Here is a 14,386-nt window from a genome sequence, read left to right as displayed (position 1 = left end):
TTTTTTATTAATATGAATTTTTTTGGGTTTTTTTGAGACAGGGTTTCCTCTGTAGCTTTGGAGGCTGTCCTGGAACTCACTTTGTAGACCAGGCTGGCCTCGAACTCACAGAGATCTGCCTGCCTCTGCCTCCCAAGTACTGGGATTAAAGGTGTGGGCCACCAATGCCCGGCATGCATGTATGTGTACCAAGTGCACTCCTGGTGCCAAAAGCAGTCAGAAAAGGGCTTTGGACCCCCAGGAACTGGAACTATGAATGGCACTTGTCATCATGTGGATGCTTGGAACTGAACCCAGGTTCTCTGCAAGAACAAGTGCTCTTGAGTACTGGGCAATCTCTCCAGCCTCCTTTTTGAAATTACTTATTGTGTTTGAAGGCAAGTATGCGCATACCAAAATGCACACTTGGAGTTGGTTTCTCCTTCCACATTCACATGGGTTCTGGGGGATTGAATTTGGCCAGGTTTATGTAGCACTTCAGATTCAAACCACATCCTTGCTGAACCTTCCCATTAGCCTTTAGGAAGGCTTGTTTGGGATACATAGCTATAACCAGAAAGGGATATTTGTTGTTCTTTTTTGTTAAAAGTTCTTTTTTTCTTATTGAATATTTATTTCCTTATTATGTATACAGTTTTCTGCCTGCACACTCATACCTCAAAAGAGGGCACCAGATCTGATTAGTGATGGTTGTGAGCCACCGTGTGGGTGCTGGGAATTGAACTCAGGACCTCTGGAAGAGCAGTCAGTGCTCATAACCTCTGAGCCATCGCTCCAGCACTTGTTTTTTGTTTTTTTTTTTTTTTTTTTTTAAGGGAGGATTTCACTTAGTAGTTCTGGCTGACTTAGAATTCATGATTACATATCTATTTATTTGAGATAAGGTCTGGCTATGGAACCCAAGCTGGTCTTTGTGTATGTATGTGACACACAGAGAAAGAGAAAGAGGAAGCCACTTGCATCATGGCATAAATGTGGAGGTCAGAGAACAACTTTTTGGGAGTTCATTTTCTTTCAACCTTGTTTTGAGACAGGTTCACTCCTTTTTTTCTTTTCTTTTTTTCTTTTTTCGAGACAGGCTTTCTCTATATTGTTTTGGAGGCTGTCCTGGAACTCGATCTGTAGACCAGAGCTGGCCTCCAACTCACAGAGATCTGCCTGCCTCTGCCTCCTGAGTGCTGGGATTAAAGGCATGCACCACCAACACCTGGCTCCTTTTTTTCCTTTTTGCTGTGCTCCATGCTAGTTGGCCTGAGAGAAATTTCCCATCTTGCTTTCTTGCTTGGAGGGGTGCTGGGTTACGGATGTGCACCGCTGATCCAGCTTTTTACAGAAGTTCTTTGGGCCAAGCAGTGGTAGTACAGGCTTTTAAATCCCAGTACTTGGGAAACAGAGGCAGGTGGATTCTGTGAGTTTGAGATCAGCCTGGTTAAAAAAAAAAAAAAAGAGTTCTCTGAACCAAGCTCAGGTGGCTAGCACTTTTACCCAGTGAACCATTTCCCATTCCCCAGGCTGATTTTGATATCACAATTTTCTTGTATTAGATTCCTGAGTACTAGGAATTTAGGCACACAGCACCATATCCAGCTATTCAATAAAGTGAGGTAGACATTAGTATAATTAATTGATTTATTATTTCAGTTTTCAGGGTTCCTCTATATATCCCTGACTCTCCTGGCACTTACTCTGTAGACCAAACTGCTCTAGAACTCAGAGATCCACCTGCCTCTGCCTCCTAAGTGCAGGGATTAAGGCATGCACCACCACACCTGGATATGTTTTTTATTATGTTTGGTTCCTTGAGACAGAAAACTCAATAAGTGGACCAGACTGGCCTTGATATCTATATCTCCTTCTGCCTCTTGAATATTTGGGATTAAAGTTGTTCATCACCACACTCAGCATTTAACAAAATTAAAATATTTTTAAAAATGTATCTGGGTGATTTGTCTGTATGTCTGTGTGCCATGTGCCTTTGGTGACACAGAGGCCAGAAGAGGATAAAAATGATTGCAAGCAGCCGGGCGGTGGTGGCACACACCTTTAATCCCAGCACTCGGGAGGCAGAGGCAAGTGGATCTCTGTGATTTCGAGACCAAGCCTGGTCTACCGAGCGAGTTCCAGGACAGGCTCCAAAACAATACAGAGAAACCCTGTCTCGAAAAAAAAAAAAACCAAAAAAAAAAAAAAATGATTGCAAGCTATCTTGTTGGTTCTAGGAGCTGAATTAGGTCCTCTGGCCTGAGTCAGTGCTCTTAACTACTGAGTCGTCTCTCTTCCACTACCTACATTTGTGCTTTCCTTCCCTTTGGTGTGTGTGTGTCTATATGTAAACAAGGCTGGCTTTGTATTCACAGAGATTTGCCCTGCCAGTGCCTCTTGAGTGCTGGGATTAAAGGTAAGTGCCACACCTGGCCTCATTATCTTTTATTAATATCTTTCCAGATAATTACATCTATCTGAAAAGGTAAAGTGTAAAGGGCACTGAGAACATGTGGGGAAGGTTTTTTGGTTTGTTTTTGAGACAGGGTTTCTCTGTGTAACAGTTTTGGCTGTTCTAGAACTCTTTATAGACCAGGCTGACCTCAAAGTCACAGGGATCCTCCTGCCTCTGCTGGGATAAAAGGTGCGCACCACTGTTGCATGGCAGTGGGGAAGGTTTTTGCTGATAATTCACACTAGACTTTACTTTTATAAAAAAAAACATTACCTCTGTATTTGAGATTGTATTTTTATTTTGGGAGTATTTGCCTGACTGTATGTCTGTGTATCAGAAGAGGATGTTAGATCCCTAAGACTGAAGTTAGAGACTGTTAGGAGCTTCCATGTAGGTGCTGGGAATCAAACCCCAGGTTCTTTGGAAGAGCAGCCAGTCTTAACCACTAAACCATCTCTCCAGGCCCACCTCTATAATTTATTCAAAACTAAACCCACAAAACTTTTTTAAAAAGTCCTAACTTGAAAAAAAGCAAACATATACTTACTGCAAGACTATATACATGTCTTTTTTTTTTTTTTTTTTTTTTTTTTTTCGAGACAGGGTTTCTCTGTGGCTTTGGAGGCTGGCCTGGAACTCGCTCTGTAGACCAGGCTGGTCTCGGACTCACAGAGATCCACCTGCCTCTGCCTCCCGAGTGCTGGGATTAAAGGCATGCGCCACTGACGCCCGTCATATGTGTCTTTTTCAGTCAGGGGATTTTTTTTTTCCGTTTTGTTTTTGTTTTTTGAGACAGGGTTTCTCTATATTGTTTTGGAGCCTGTCCTGGAACTCGCTCTGTAGACCAGGCTGGCCTCGAACTCACAGAGATCCGCCTGCCTCTGCCTCCCAAGTGCTGGGATTAAAGGCGTGCGCCACCAACGCCCGGCGCCCAGTGTCTTTTTAAAGATAGAATAATCTTGAACTTTAGAATATTAATTAGGTGTGTGTGTGTACATACCGAGTATGCAACAGCCCAGGCTGGCCTCTACCAGTATCTACCTTATAGGCATACAACTCCACACCTAGCTGTAAAGAATATTTTTTTCAGTCTATTTATTCAACTGCCATTTCTCCACTGTCCACATTGCTTCTCCCATATCCGTCTCTGATTTATTTGTTATGTTTTGGGGCAGGGTCTTGCTATGTAACCAAGGGCTCAAGATTTTTCTTGGAACTGTTGCTAACAATAAACAGGTCCTTAAAATGGGAAAGGAGTATCAGATTCTCCAAGATTTTTTAGAGGATTTGTATTGATGTATATGGTTATTTTACTTGTATGTCTGTGTACCATGTCCGTGCAGTGCCCTCTAAGGTCAGAAGAGGGTGTCGATTCCCTGGAACTGGAGTTGCAGATGGTTATGAGCGCTGGAAATAGAGCCTGGGTCCTCTGGAAGAGGAAGCAGTCAATATTTTTAGTTGCTGGGCCACTTTCCCAGTCTCTCAAAAAGGGCCCTTAATGTGGAAAACCTGCACACTGATTGCACAGATGTTTGTTGGGGGGAGGTCTTGGGCAACCAATGCTACAAAGTCGACTGCAGCTGGTAGTGGTGGCGCACACCGTTAGTACTAGGCAGAGGCAGGAGCATCCCTGTTGAGTTTAAGGTTAGCTGGATCGATATATCGAGTCCAGGTTAGCCACAGCTACAATAATGAGACCTTATCTTTAAAAAAACAAAAACAAGCCGGGCGTTGGTGGTGCACGCCTTTAATCCCAGCACTTGGGAGGCAGAGGCAGGCGGATCACTGTGAGTTCGAGACCAGCCTGGTCTACCGAGCGAGTTCCAGGACAGCCTCCAAAGCCACAGGGAAACCCTGTCTCAAAAAACCAAAAAAAACAAAACAAAACAAAACAAAAAAACAAAAACAAGCCGGGCGTTGGTGGCGCACGCCTTTAATCCCAGCACTCGGGAGGCAGAGGCAGGCGGATCTCTGTGAGTTCGAGGCCAGCCTGGTCTACAGAGCGAGTTCCAGGACAGCCTCCAAAGACACAGAGAAACCCTGTCTCGAAAAAACCAAAAAAAAAAAAAAAAAAAAAAAGCAACTGGAGGCTCAGGCTCCAAAAATTATTTGTTTCATTTCACTGGCTGATCTGCAAAAATAAAAACTCCCAAAGGATGTTCCCACAGTACAGCTTCAAAGCAGCACGGGTTTCAGTGGTTTCAGATGCGACGAAGCGTGCTGGGCAGGCATGGAACCGGGGAACTGACTACAACTCCCATCTTGCTTTGCGCTCCAGACAAGAGCCCTACGCTAGCACGCGAGCCTACCCGCCCCTCCAGCCTCCAGTTACTGTGTATCGCGAGAAGACGGGCCGCTCCGGCGGTAGCGATAACGAGCCTTGGTGGTGGTAGTGGTGGTAGTGGCGGTGGCGGCCGAGAAGGCGGCGGCCATTTTGGTGAGGCCTCGGGAGCGGCGGCGGCGGCGGCGGGGTCGCTGGAGTAGCGTCTCCTTTTTCTCTAACTTACTGATCGCATCTCCGTGGCGGGACTAGAAGCGGTGGGAGCACGGGGGCGGCTCTAGCTGCGGCCTTTAGGGGAATTTAAAGCGGTGAAGGCGGCGACCAAGAGGGGGCCCTCCCCCCTCCTCGGCGGGAGGGGGGGTGGTGAGCACGCCCCCGAGGACGCAGGTAAGGAGAGGGAGACAAGATGGCGGAGGCTGCACATGCCCCCTCCCCTGACGGGTGACTGCGCGCGCATCCGCCAGTGCCTCTTCCCACCTTCCCGGGGTGCTGCGCGCGCACCTTCAGCCGGGGCCCTGGGGCCGGCGAGCGGGGCTGCCTGCGCGCGCCCACGGAGACCCAAGTGGGGGGTGTCAGGCCGGGTGGCATCTGGTCTCGGCGCGTCTTCCTTGCCCTGCTGCCCTTCTGCGCACGCGTGCGTGAGCGAACAAACCCCGAGAGGACGGACCCAGGTGCGCTTCTGCCCGCCCACCAACCTGCCTCCCCTCAGGGGAGAGGGAAGAAAGGGTGCATGAGACGAACAGTCCGGGCGCATGCCCACCATAATCCATTTAGGAGAGACCAAGGCTTGGCGCTCGAACCCTTTCTTCCTCAGCCTTTTGCTGTCTGTTGATGTGAGGGCGCCGGCGGGCGCGGACTTCCGAGTCCTGCGACCCAGTCTATGGTTTTGGGTTCTGGCGGGAACCCCCCCCCAGGCCGTGCGCGCCGCCGGATCACTCCGCCTCCAGCCGCGCACGCGCGGGCCCCTCCCCCCGCCTGGCGCGCACGTTGGGTGGGGTGGGCGGCCGGGCGGGGGCGGGGCTACCGTGAACGCTTGGGCAGAGGTCGGGGGTCATGCTTGGTCGGTCTACTGAGAGGTCTAGGGAGGCGGTAATGAAGACCAGGGTCAAGAGTTCAGGCATCTCGCATTCGGACTTCCTCCCGGCCTCGGAACGAGGAGGGTGAACCTAGGCAGCACTGCTCCTAGATAAGGAGTTAACCGGGCAAATACTTCCGGGCCTTGTATAGTTTAGCCCTGCTTGTTTCCGGAACGTAGCTCGGGTTGGAGCCTTCCTTACTTACGTCGGCTTAAAAAACTAAAGTTCTTTGGATGTTTCGTCGTGTGTAAGATTTCAAAGGATGCTTTTCTGTGACCGACTATTTGCTTTTTGTTTTTGGGGACTCCACCCTCATTCCTGTTAAGTCCTCACTGAAAAGGCAAGCAGGCAGTCAGACATCCAACAGGCTTTGTGAACTTCTCAATGACAGTTTCTCTCGGTTTTTTTTGGTGTTTGGTATTTAAACCACTTTTAAAACTTTCTGTTTCATTTCCTCTCTGCCGTTATACTTATCCAACCAGAATGTACAACCCTGTGAAATTCTCTATACAAAACACGATTTGCTTTTGTTGCCATTATTTTTTTTCCTTTTTTCTTCTTTCTTTTCTTTTCTTTTTCTCTGTATTGTTTTGGAGACTGTCCTGGAGCTCACTCTGTAGACCAGGCTGTCCTCGAACTCACAGAGATCCGCCTGCCTCTGCCTCCCGAGTGCTGGGATTAAAGGTGTGTGTTAACATAACCTACCTGCCATTACTTTAAAAAAAGTAATTATTTTACTTTTGCGTGTATTTGTGAATTCCCATGTGTTCACCTCATGCATGGTAGGTGTCTGAACAGGCCAGAAGAGGTGTTGGCTCCACTGCACCTGGAGTTACAGGTGTTGTGAGCTGCCTGCCATCTGGATGCTGGGAACCAAACCCAGGACATCTGAAGAGCAGTGAATACTGAATTGCTGAGACATTTCTCTAGACATTCCCCCAAGGCCTAACTGAGCCTCAGCCTAACCAAATTTATTTTGTTTTTTTTTTCTGAAGCATGAGCTTTTCCCATTATTATGTGAATTGGCTTTGGCTGTGTTTTTAAGTCTTAGAAAACTGGTATAAATACACTTAGACAGGTATTGACAAATGTGGATTGGTTCCTCACTACTGCTTTCTCTGTTTTAGGTGTGATTTCCCTCATTACAGCAAGGCACCGTGGAAGTGCAGACTTTCACAGGGGGTGTGGTCTCTGCTCACACAGGTGAGCTCATCTTTCAGATACAATTTTGTGTGCTTGTATTAATGAAGAAATAGTATGAGATAATGAGAGAATAAGTTAATTATGAATTTATGGTCTGGAAAACTTCAAACCTTTGCATGTGTTTTCTTGGGGGATTTGACCATGGTGGTATAACAATGGAACCTCAGTATTACCAGGGAGACTACTAAGAGTACAATTTTCTTCAGAAGTTCGTTTTTTCTTTTTTGGGTCTTTGGAGAGCCATGGCTGTCCTGGAATTCACTATGTTGACAGTACTGGCCTCAAATTCACAGAGATCTGCCTGCCTCTGTTTCCCTGTGCTGGGGTTAACTGTTGGTGTCACCAGCCTGGCTGGCTTCTTCACTGTTTTGGAATGAGGCTATCTGGATTTAAATTCTCCTGCTATTTTCCTTCCTTCCTTCCTTCCTTCCTTCCTTCCTTCCTTCCTTCCTTTCTTATTTTCTTTCTTTCTTTCTCTTTTGGTTTTTCAAGACAGGGTTTCTCTGTATTGTTTTGGAGGCTGTCCTGGAACTCGATCTGTAGACCAGACTGGCCTCGAATTCACAGAGATCCGCCTGCCTCGAGTGCTGGGATTAAAGGCGTGTGCCACCAACACCTGACTTTTTCTTTCTTTCTTTTTTTGTTTTTGGTTTTGTTTTGTTGTTGTTGGGTTTTTTTTTTTTTTTTTTGAGACAGGGTTTTTTTGGGTAGGTTTGTAGCCTGTCCTGGAACTCACTCTGTAGACCAGGCTGACCTTGAACTCACAGATGTCCATCTACCTCTACCTCTACCTCTAGTGTGTGCCACCACTGCCTAGCATATCTCTTCTTTTGAAAGGAGTTCTCATTATGTGACTGAGGCTGTTCTGGAAGGCCTGGATTCAAACCATCCTCTTCACCCCAGTATTCCAAATATGTTCTACCTCTTAATTTAGCTAAGCAAGTAATTCCAAGTATTTGACACATAGCAAATGTCTAAGAAACATGGGGACAGGGTCTTACACTAACTGTGTAACCAGGGATGAACTTCTGATCTTTCTGCCTTTACCTCCCAAGCTTTGATATTGATGGTTTATTCCTCCCTGTTGGTTTTATACTTTGTTGGAGATTGAGCCCATGTTTTATGTGTGCTAGGTACGTACTCAATCAACTGAGCTACCTCCCTATCCCTAGAAACAGTTCTTAACATCAGCATTTTGGAGGCTGAGGCAAGAGAATAATTATTCCCAGGCCAGCCTGGATGGGTTAGTAAGACCTTATCTGTCTCAAAAAACAAACAACTCTTTTAATGGCCTTTAATTTTATTTTTACTTTTTTTATCCAACCATAGGTGCTCCAGAGGTTGGTGGACCTGAGCGGAGGCTGGGACGCCCTGGTGGGCCCCGGGCCCTGGAAGGCAGGTCCCGGTGGCTGGTGGCCCAGAATGAGGCCAGCTCCCAGCATGCCCTGCAGCCGGACACCAGCCCCTCGGCCTGCAGCAGTGGTGATAATAACCCAGTCATTCTTCAGGCATCCAGCAAGGAGCCTGGGAGTAGGACCATGCAGAGCAGCCCCTCCCCTGCTCATCCTCAGCTCCCAATCCTACAGACACAGGTTTGAAAGTGGGGAGGGTTCCGTTGCTTATTTTCTGTGGACTAATGAACTGTGGACAGAAGTGGTGTTGCGGGTCTTACTACCTACCTGAGTAGTTGAATTTGGACTTTCTTTGTTTTTTTTTGTTTGTTTTGTTTTTCGAGACAGGGTTTCTCTGTGGCTTTGGAGGCTGGCCTGGAACTAGCTTTTATAGAGCAGGCTGGTCTCAAACTCACAGAGATCCACCTGCCTCTGCCTTCTGAGTGCTGGGATTAAAGGCGTGCGCCACCACTGCCAGGCAAGTTTGGACTTCTTTAGTTTTCAGATAGTTTGGGCTGTAACATGTCAAGCCTGTTAAATACTTTCTTCTTCTTCTCCTCTTCCTCCTACTCCTCCTCCTTTTTTAATTTGTTTTTTTTCAAGACAGAGTTTTTCTGTGTACTTTCCTGGAACTTACTCTGTTGACCAGACTGGCCTTGACTTTGGATCAATTTGTCTCTGCTTCCCAAGTGCTCGGATTAAAAACTTGTGCTAACATGCCTGCCTTTAGATACTTTCTGCTTCATATAATAATAGTGTTGGTTTCCAAGAGTACAGATCTTGAGGGGTGTGGTGGCACATGCATTTAATCATAGCACTCAGAGGCAGAGACAGGCAGATCTCTATGAGATCAAGGCCAGTCTGGTCTATGTAGTGAGACCCTGTCTTTAAAAAAAGAAAAAGATGCTGGTCTTTCTTAAAGTGGTTGAATTAGGCTAGCCTGGAAATGGAGACTTGGCAAAATGTTTTTAAGAGTAAACTATTCTAAGTTCATTTGGAACTAGAACAGGGTAAGCCTTAAGTGAGGCATTATTTCTTTCCTTGTATTGTGGGAATGTGGAGTGCAGGGGGTGGAGTGTTTTTTAAATTAATTAGATCTTCATTTGCATTTAATAGGCTTTTTCCCCTTTTAATAAGTCAGGGCTTCTTGTGGAGCTAGGGGGTTAGCTCAGGGTTGGGCCCTGGGTTGATTCCCAGTACTGTATATACAGTATATGGTCACACATACTTGTAATCCCAGCACTTTCAAAGGTGGAAGCAGGATGATCAGAAGTTTGAGGTCATTATCAGCTACATAGGGAATTCCAGTTTCACCTGAGGTACACGTGACCCTGTCTAAAAAGCAAGGAGAAGGAAGTTGGGAGTTTCCTTATGTACTGCAGCCTCCTGAATCCTAGGATTGTAGACCTAGGATTGTAGCTCAATTGATAGTTGGTTCATTTGTTGTGATGGCCTTTGCATGGGCCTTGTGCATGCTAAGGCAAACTCTTTACTATTGAGCCATATCCCTTTGGGCTTTTAAATATGTTTCTTGAATTTAAGTGCAGAGCTTTGTGCAGTTCAGATAAGTACTCTGTCATTGCTTCAGTGGATTTGATACTTAGAATTCTTCTTAGCTTCTGGGGAATTTTGACATGTAGTCTTGAATCATTTAGCTGGGGTAGGAATTAGAGGCACTCTGAGATGTTGGTTTTGTAGTGAATTTCATTAATGATTTCATTTGTCATATTTCAGTGGGCCTTTTTGTTTTTCAAGAACTCAGAGATCTGCCTTCTGCTGCCTCCTGAGTGCTAGGAATAAGGGGCATGTGATACCATTGCCTGGCTGGGACATTGTTTTCAGTTATTGCTTTTATAGTCAATACTGTGTAAAATAATGTTTTGTTACTTACAGCATTCAGTTCCATCTTCTGCATTTTCAGTGAAGAGGTTTCAGGGCCTTTTTTTCTGTATTATTTGAAATTAATTCTAATTTATTATATAGGTGACTCTGCCATACTTGCTTCTTAGTTTATGTGAGTAAAATCAAGGTTCCCCTGGCTGTGGTAGAGCATGCCTTTAATCCCAGGTGGATCTCTGTGAGTTAGAGGTCAGTCTGGTCTATAGAGTGAGTTCCAGGACAGCCAGGAATGTTTCACAGAGAAACCCTGTTTCTAAAAACAAAAAATCAAGCTTCTGAAAGTATCTTTTTTTTTTTTTTTTTTTTTTTGGTTTTTTCGAGACAGGGTTTCTCTGTGGCTTTGGAGGCTGTCCTAGAACTCGCTCTGTAGACCAGGCTGGCCTCGAATTCACAGAGATCCGCCTGCCTCTGCCTCCCGAGTGCTGGGATTAAAGGCGTGCGCCACCAACGCCCGGCCCTGAAAGTATCTTTAAATTTGAAATCATAGTATGCTTTTGTTCACAGCACTCATGCCATCTCTGTGTCTATGTAATGAGACTGTCTCGAAAAACAAAAACAAAAGAAATCATGCAGTGTTGTAAAACACATTTTTGTTTTTGAGAGCTATACTTCTAGCCATGTAGTAGCAGTCTTGAGTTTAGGTATTTGTGTGTATCAGCATGTATATCTTGCATGTCAGCTATCTACTAGAAATTTGGCCATCATTTTAATTACTTTGTTAAAAACAAACTTCATTTCCAAGCCTGGTATGGTGGCACTAACCTATTAATAATCCAGCACTTAGGAGGTGAATTGTAAATCCCAGGCCAGACTAGGTTATATAGTGAGACCTTATCTTTAACTGTAACACCTTCCCTCTACAACCACCCCAAAAGAAAACAAACTAATAGTGTTTGTGTTGATAAAAATTAGAGTAATACTTTATTCTACAGTTTTTTTTTGTTGTTATTGTGAAATGGAATAGAAAGAAAATGTACTTAAATCATTTAGCACAATGTTAAGCATCTTTTTTCTCATTTTCTCCTTTTCTAGATGGTGTCGGACGGCATGACAGGCAGCAATCCTGTGTCCCCTGCCTCATCTAGTTCTCCAGCTTCTAGTGGGGCAGGTGGCATCTCCCCACAGCATATAGCCCAAGATTCCTCTCTGGATGGACCTCCAGGCCCACCAGATGGTACCACAGTTCCTCTGGAGGGGTTCAGCTTATCCCAGGCTACTGACCTGGTCAACAAGGGCCCAAAGTGGGAGAAGAGCCATGCAGAAATCGCAGAACAAGCTAAACATGTATGTATTGGGAAGGCCCATGAAGATTCATGAGAGTTGCCTGTCTTAACTCTGTTACCTCATGGGTATTTTTTGTCTTTGTTTTTAGCCATGAGTTTAGGGTATGGATTCTTTCTTTGTCTTTTTTTTTTTTTTTTTAAGGATTTTATTTATTACGTATACAGTGTTCTGCCTGCATGTATGTCTGCATGCCAGAAGAGGGCACCAGACCTCATAACAGATGGTTGTGAGCCAACATGTGGTTGCTGGGAATTGAACTCAGGACCTCTGGAAGAACAGGCAGTGTTCTTAACCTCTGAGCCATCTCTCCAGCCCTCCTTCTTTGTCTTGACTATGTTGCTTGAAGTAAACCAACCCCTCTCTCCCTCCTTCCCTTTCTTTGAGGGTTGGAGAAATGACTCTATAGTTTAGAGCACTGACTAATTTTCCAGAGGATCTAGGTTCAATTCCCACTTCCCACATGGTAGCTTATAGCTGTCTATAACCTAGTTGCAGGGAATCCAGTCCCCTTTTCCTCCATGTGCACTAGGCAAACCACTCACATATATATTATGTATATATATGTATATTAAAAGAAAGTGACCAACCTTCCTTCTTTCCATCTAAACTGAGGTCTCATATATGCTAGGCAAGTGTTCACTTTTTTAAAGGTTAATTTATTTTTTTGTTTATGTGAGTAGCTTGCCTACATGTATGCATATATTACATCCATGCCTGGTCCTCCTGGTGTTCAGAAGAGGACATCTGATCCTCTGGAACTGACAGTTATGGGCCACTGTGGTGGTCAGTATCAAACTCAGGTCTTCTGCAAGAATAAGTGCTCTTAATCACTCAGCCATTTTTCCACCTGTAGGCAAGTGTTGTTATCACTGGGTTACACCTTAATTTTATTTTATTTTATTTTTCCGAGACAGGGTTTCTCTGTATTGTTTTGGAGGCTGTCCTGAACATGCTCTGTAGACCAGGCTGGCCTCAAACTCAGAGATCCGCCTGCCTCTGCCTCCCGAATGCTGGGATTAAAGGCCTGCGCCACCATGATTTTTGTTTTTCAGAATAGGAGTGTCTGTTAAGTTTACTCTCAAATTCTGTTTTCTCTTTATATTGCTCTGAGGATTGAACTCAAGCCTTTATGAATATACTAGGCAAATTCTTAACCACTGTTACCAGACTTAAATTAAAGGAAGGTGTGGTGGCTCTCACTTTTAATCTCTACACTAGGAAGTGGAGAAAGGAGCATGAGTTCAGGGCCAGCCTAACTATCTATCTATATATATATCTATATATCTATATCTATATATATATAAAATGGTGTCTTTAAAAAAATTATGCTGGATGGCAGTGGCATATACCTTGAATCCCAGCACTCAGGAGACAGAAGCAGGTGAATCTCTTTGAGTTTGACGACAGTCTGGACTACAGAGTGAGTTCCAGGACAGCCAGAAATACACAGAGATACCTTACTCTGCAATACCAAGAAAGTAAATAGATATTTTTTCAAAAAATAGATGGGGTAGCTCACATTTGTATGCCAAGCACTCTGGAGGTGATGATGCAGGATTGGAAAGTTTGAGCCAACTTGGGCTACAGAGTTAGATAGATGCTGTCTCAAAGAAGGCAAAAAGCCAAAAAACAGAAACAAATTAGCAAAAAACCTTCCACTAATCTAAATAAAAAAGGAATTAAGACATGGAAGTACTTTGTAAACTGTGATGGAATTAAAATTTTTTGTTTTCCCATTTCTGTTTAGCCTGTGAAGTTTTCTGTAAGTGCATGCAGCTCCATCTGGGAGCTCAGTGGAAGTGTATTATCCATATTTCCTTCTGCCTACCTAGTAACCTTTTTATTTCTTTGTTTTGTTTTGTTTTTTGGTTTTATGAGACAGGGTTTCTCTGTATTGTTTTGGAGGCTGTCGGGCCAGCCCGGCCTCGAACTCACAGAGATCCACCTGCCTCTGCCTCCCGAGTGCTGGGATTAAAGGCGTGCGTCACCACCGCCCGGCTTGGTTTGGTTTTTGGAGACAGGGTTTCTTTTTATTGTTTTGGAGGCTGTTCTGGAACTTACTCTGTAGACCAGGCTGTCCTCAAATTCACAGAGTTCCACCTGCCTCTGCTTCTCAAGTGCTATGCTACCAATGCCCGGTTTTCAACAATGATAAAGAACTTTAGAGCTGGGAAGTGGTGGTGCACACCTGTAATCCCAGCACTTGGGAGGCAGAGGCAAGTGGATCTCTGAGTTCCAGGCCAGCCTGATCTACAGAGTGAGTTCCAGGGCAGCCAGGGCTACACAGAGAAACTCAAGAACTCCTTTAGGGTTAAGAAGGAAGTAGGCACTCTCTGTGAAACTACTCTTGGAATATGTTTTTCCCAATTCTCTTTTTTCAGGATTTTGAGAGATTGTATGAACCAACAGAAAGAACATGACTTGAGTTTTTATAACTATTTCATTTGTACTATGTATATAGGTGTTTGTGTGCTTGTGCTTGCATGTGGAAATCAGATGTCAACATTTAATTGCTTGTTTTTTATTTTGTCTTCATTTTTGTTTTTGTTTTCTGAGACAGGGTCTCACTATATAGACCTGACTGGTTTGGAAGTTGCTATGTAGAATGGGTTGGCCTGGAACTCAAAGACATCTTCCTCCCTCTACCTCCAGATGTCTAGAATACAGTCATATGTCACCATACTCTGCTCCCTAGACCTATTTTTGATTCCCAGTTGTTTCCTACCGGTATGATCTCAGGAAACTCATTGGATTTCCCAGATAATTCCCCACACCACCTGCCAACAGAATTTACTACCTTGTAGAATTAGTAAGA

At 44.7% G+C, this 14,386-nt stretch overlaps 1 protein-coding gene and 1 long non-coding RNA gene across 5 annotated transcripts in view; one reads left to right on the top strand and one right to left on the bottom strand.

The window, feature by feature from the left end:
- Positions 1–4,534: 4,534 nt before the first annotated feature.
- Positions 4,535–5,332, bottom strand: LOC121142890. The gene is made up of 2 exons (XR_005880015.1): positions 5,220–5,332; positions 4,535–5,006 (listed from the first exon to the last, which is right to left on the bottom strand). It is a non-coding gene; the product is annotated as an uncharacterized LOC121142890 (long non-coding RNA).
- LOC101840415 (Snf2 related CREBBP activator protein) overlaps positions 4,969–14,386 on the top strand; it is a 46,998-nt gene continuing 37,580 nt past the window's right edge. For 3 of the 4 annotated variants that reach the window (XM_040753861.1, XM_040753868.1, XM_040753851.1), the window contains exons 1-4: positions 4,969–5,105; positions 6,922–6,997; positions 8,327–8,589; positions 11,320–11,571. In XM_040753861.1, the coding sequence (XP_040609795.1) occupies positions 8,536–8,589; positions 11,320–11,571 (306 nt within the window). In that variant the 5' untranslated portion in view covers positions 4,969–5,105; positions 6,922–6,997; positions 8,327–8,535. Of the gene's footprint in view, positions 5,106–5,260; positions 5,390–6,921; positions 6,998–8,326; positions 8,590–11,319; positions 11,572–14,386 lie in introns of those variants that run through there. The other variant, XM_040753858.1, reaches the window with a different exon arrangement.

This window comes from Mesocricetus auratus, unplaced genomic scaffold (genome assembly GCF_017639785.1).
Source record: "Mesocricetus auratus isolate SY011 unplaced genomic scaffold, BCM_Maur_2.0 Super-Scaffold_4256, whole genome shotgun sequence".
NCBI lineage: Eukaryota > Metazoa > Chordata > Mammalia > Rodentia > Cricetidae > Mesocricetus > Mesocricetus auratus.
Note: the sequence above shows the minus strand (reverse complement) of the source record. Positions and strands in the feature narration are given on the sequence as shown.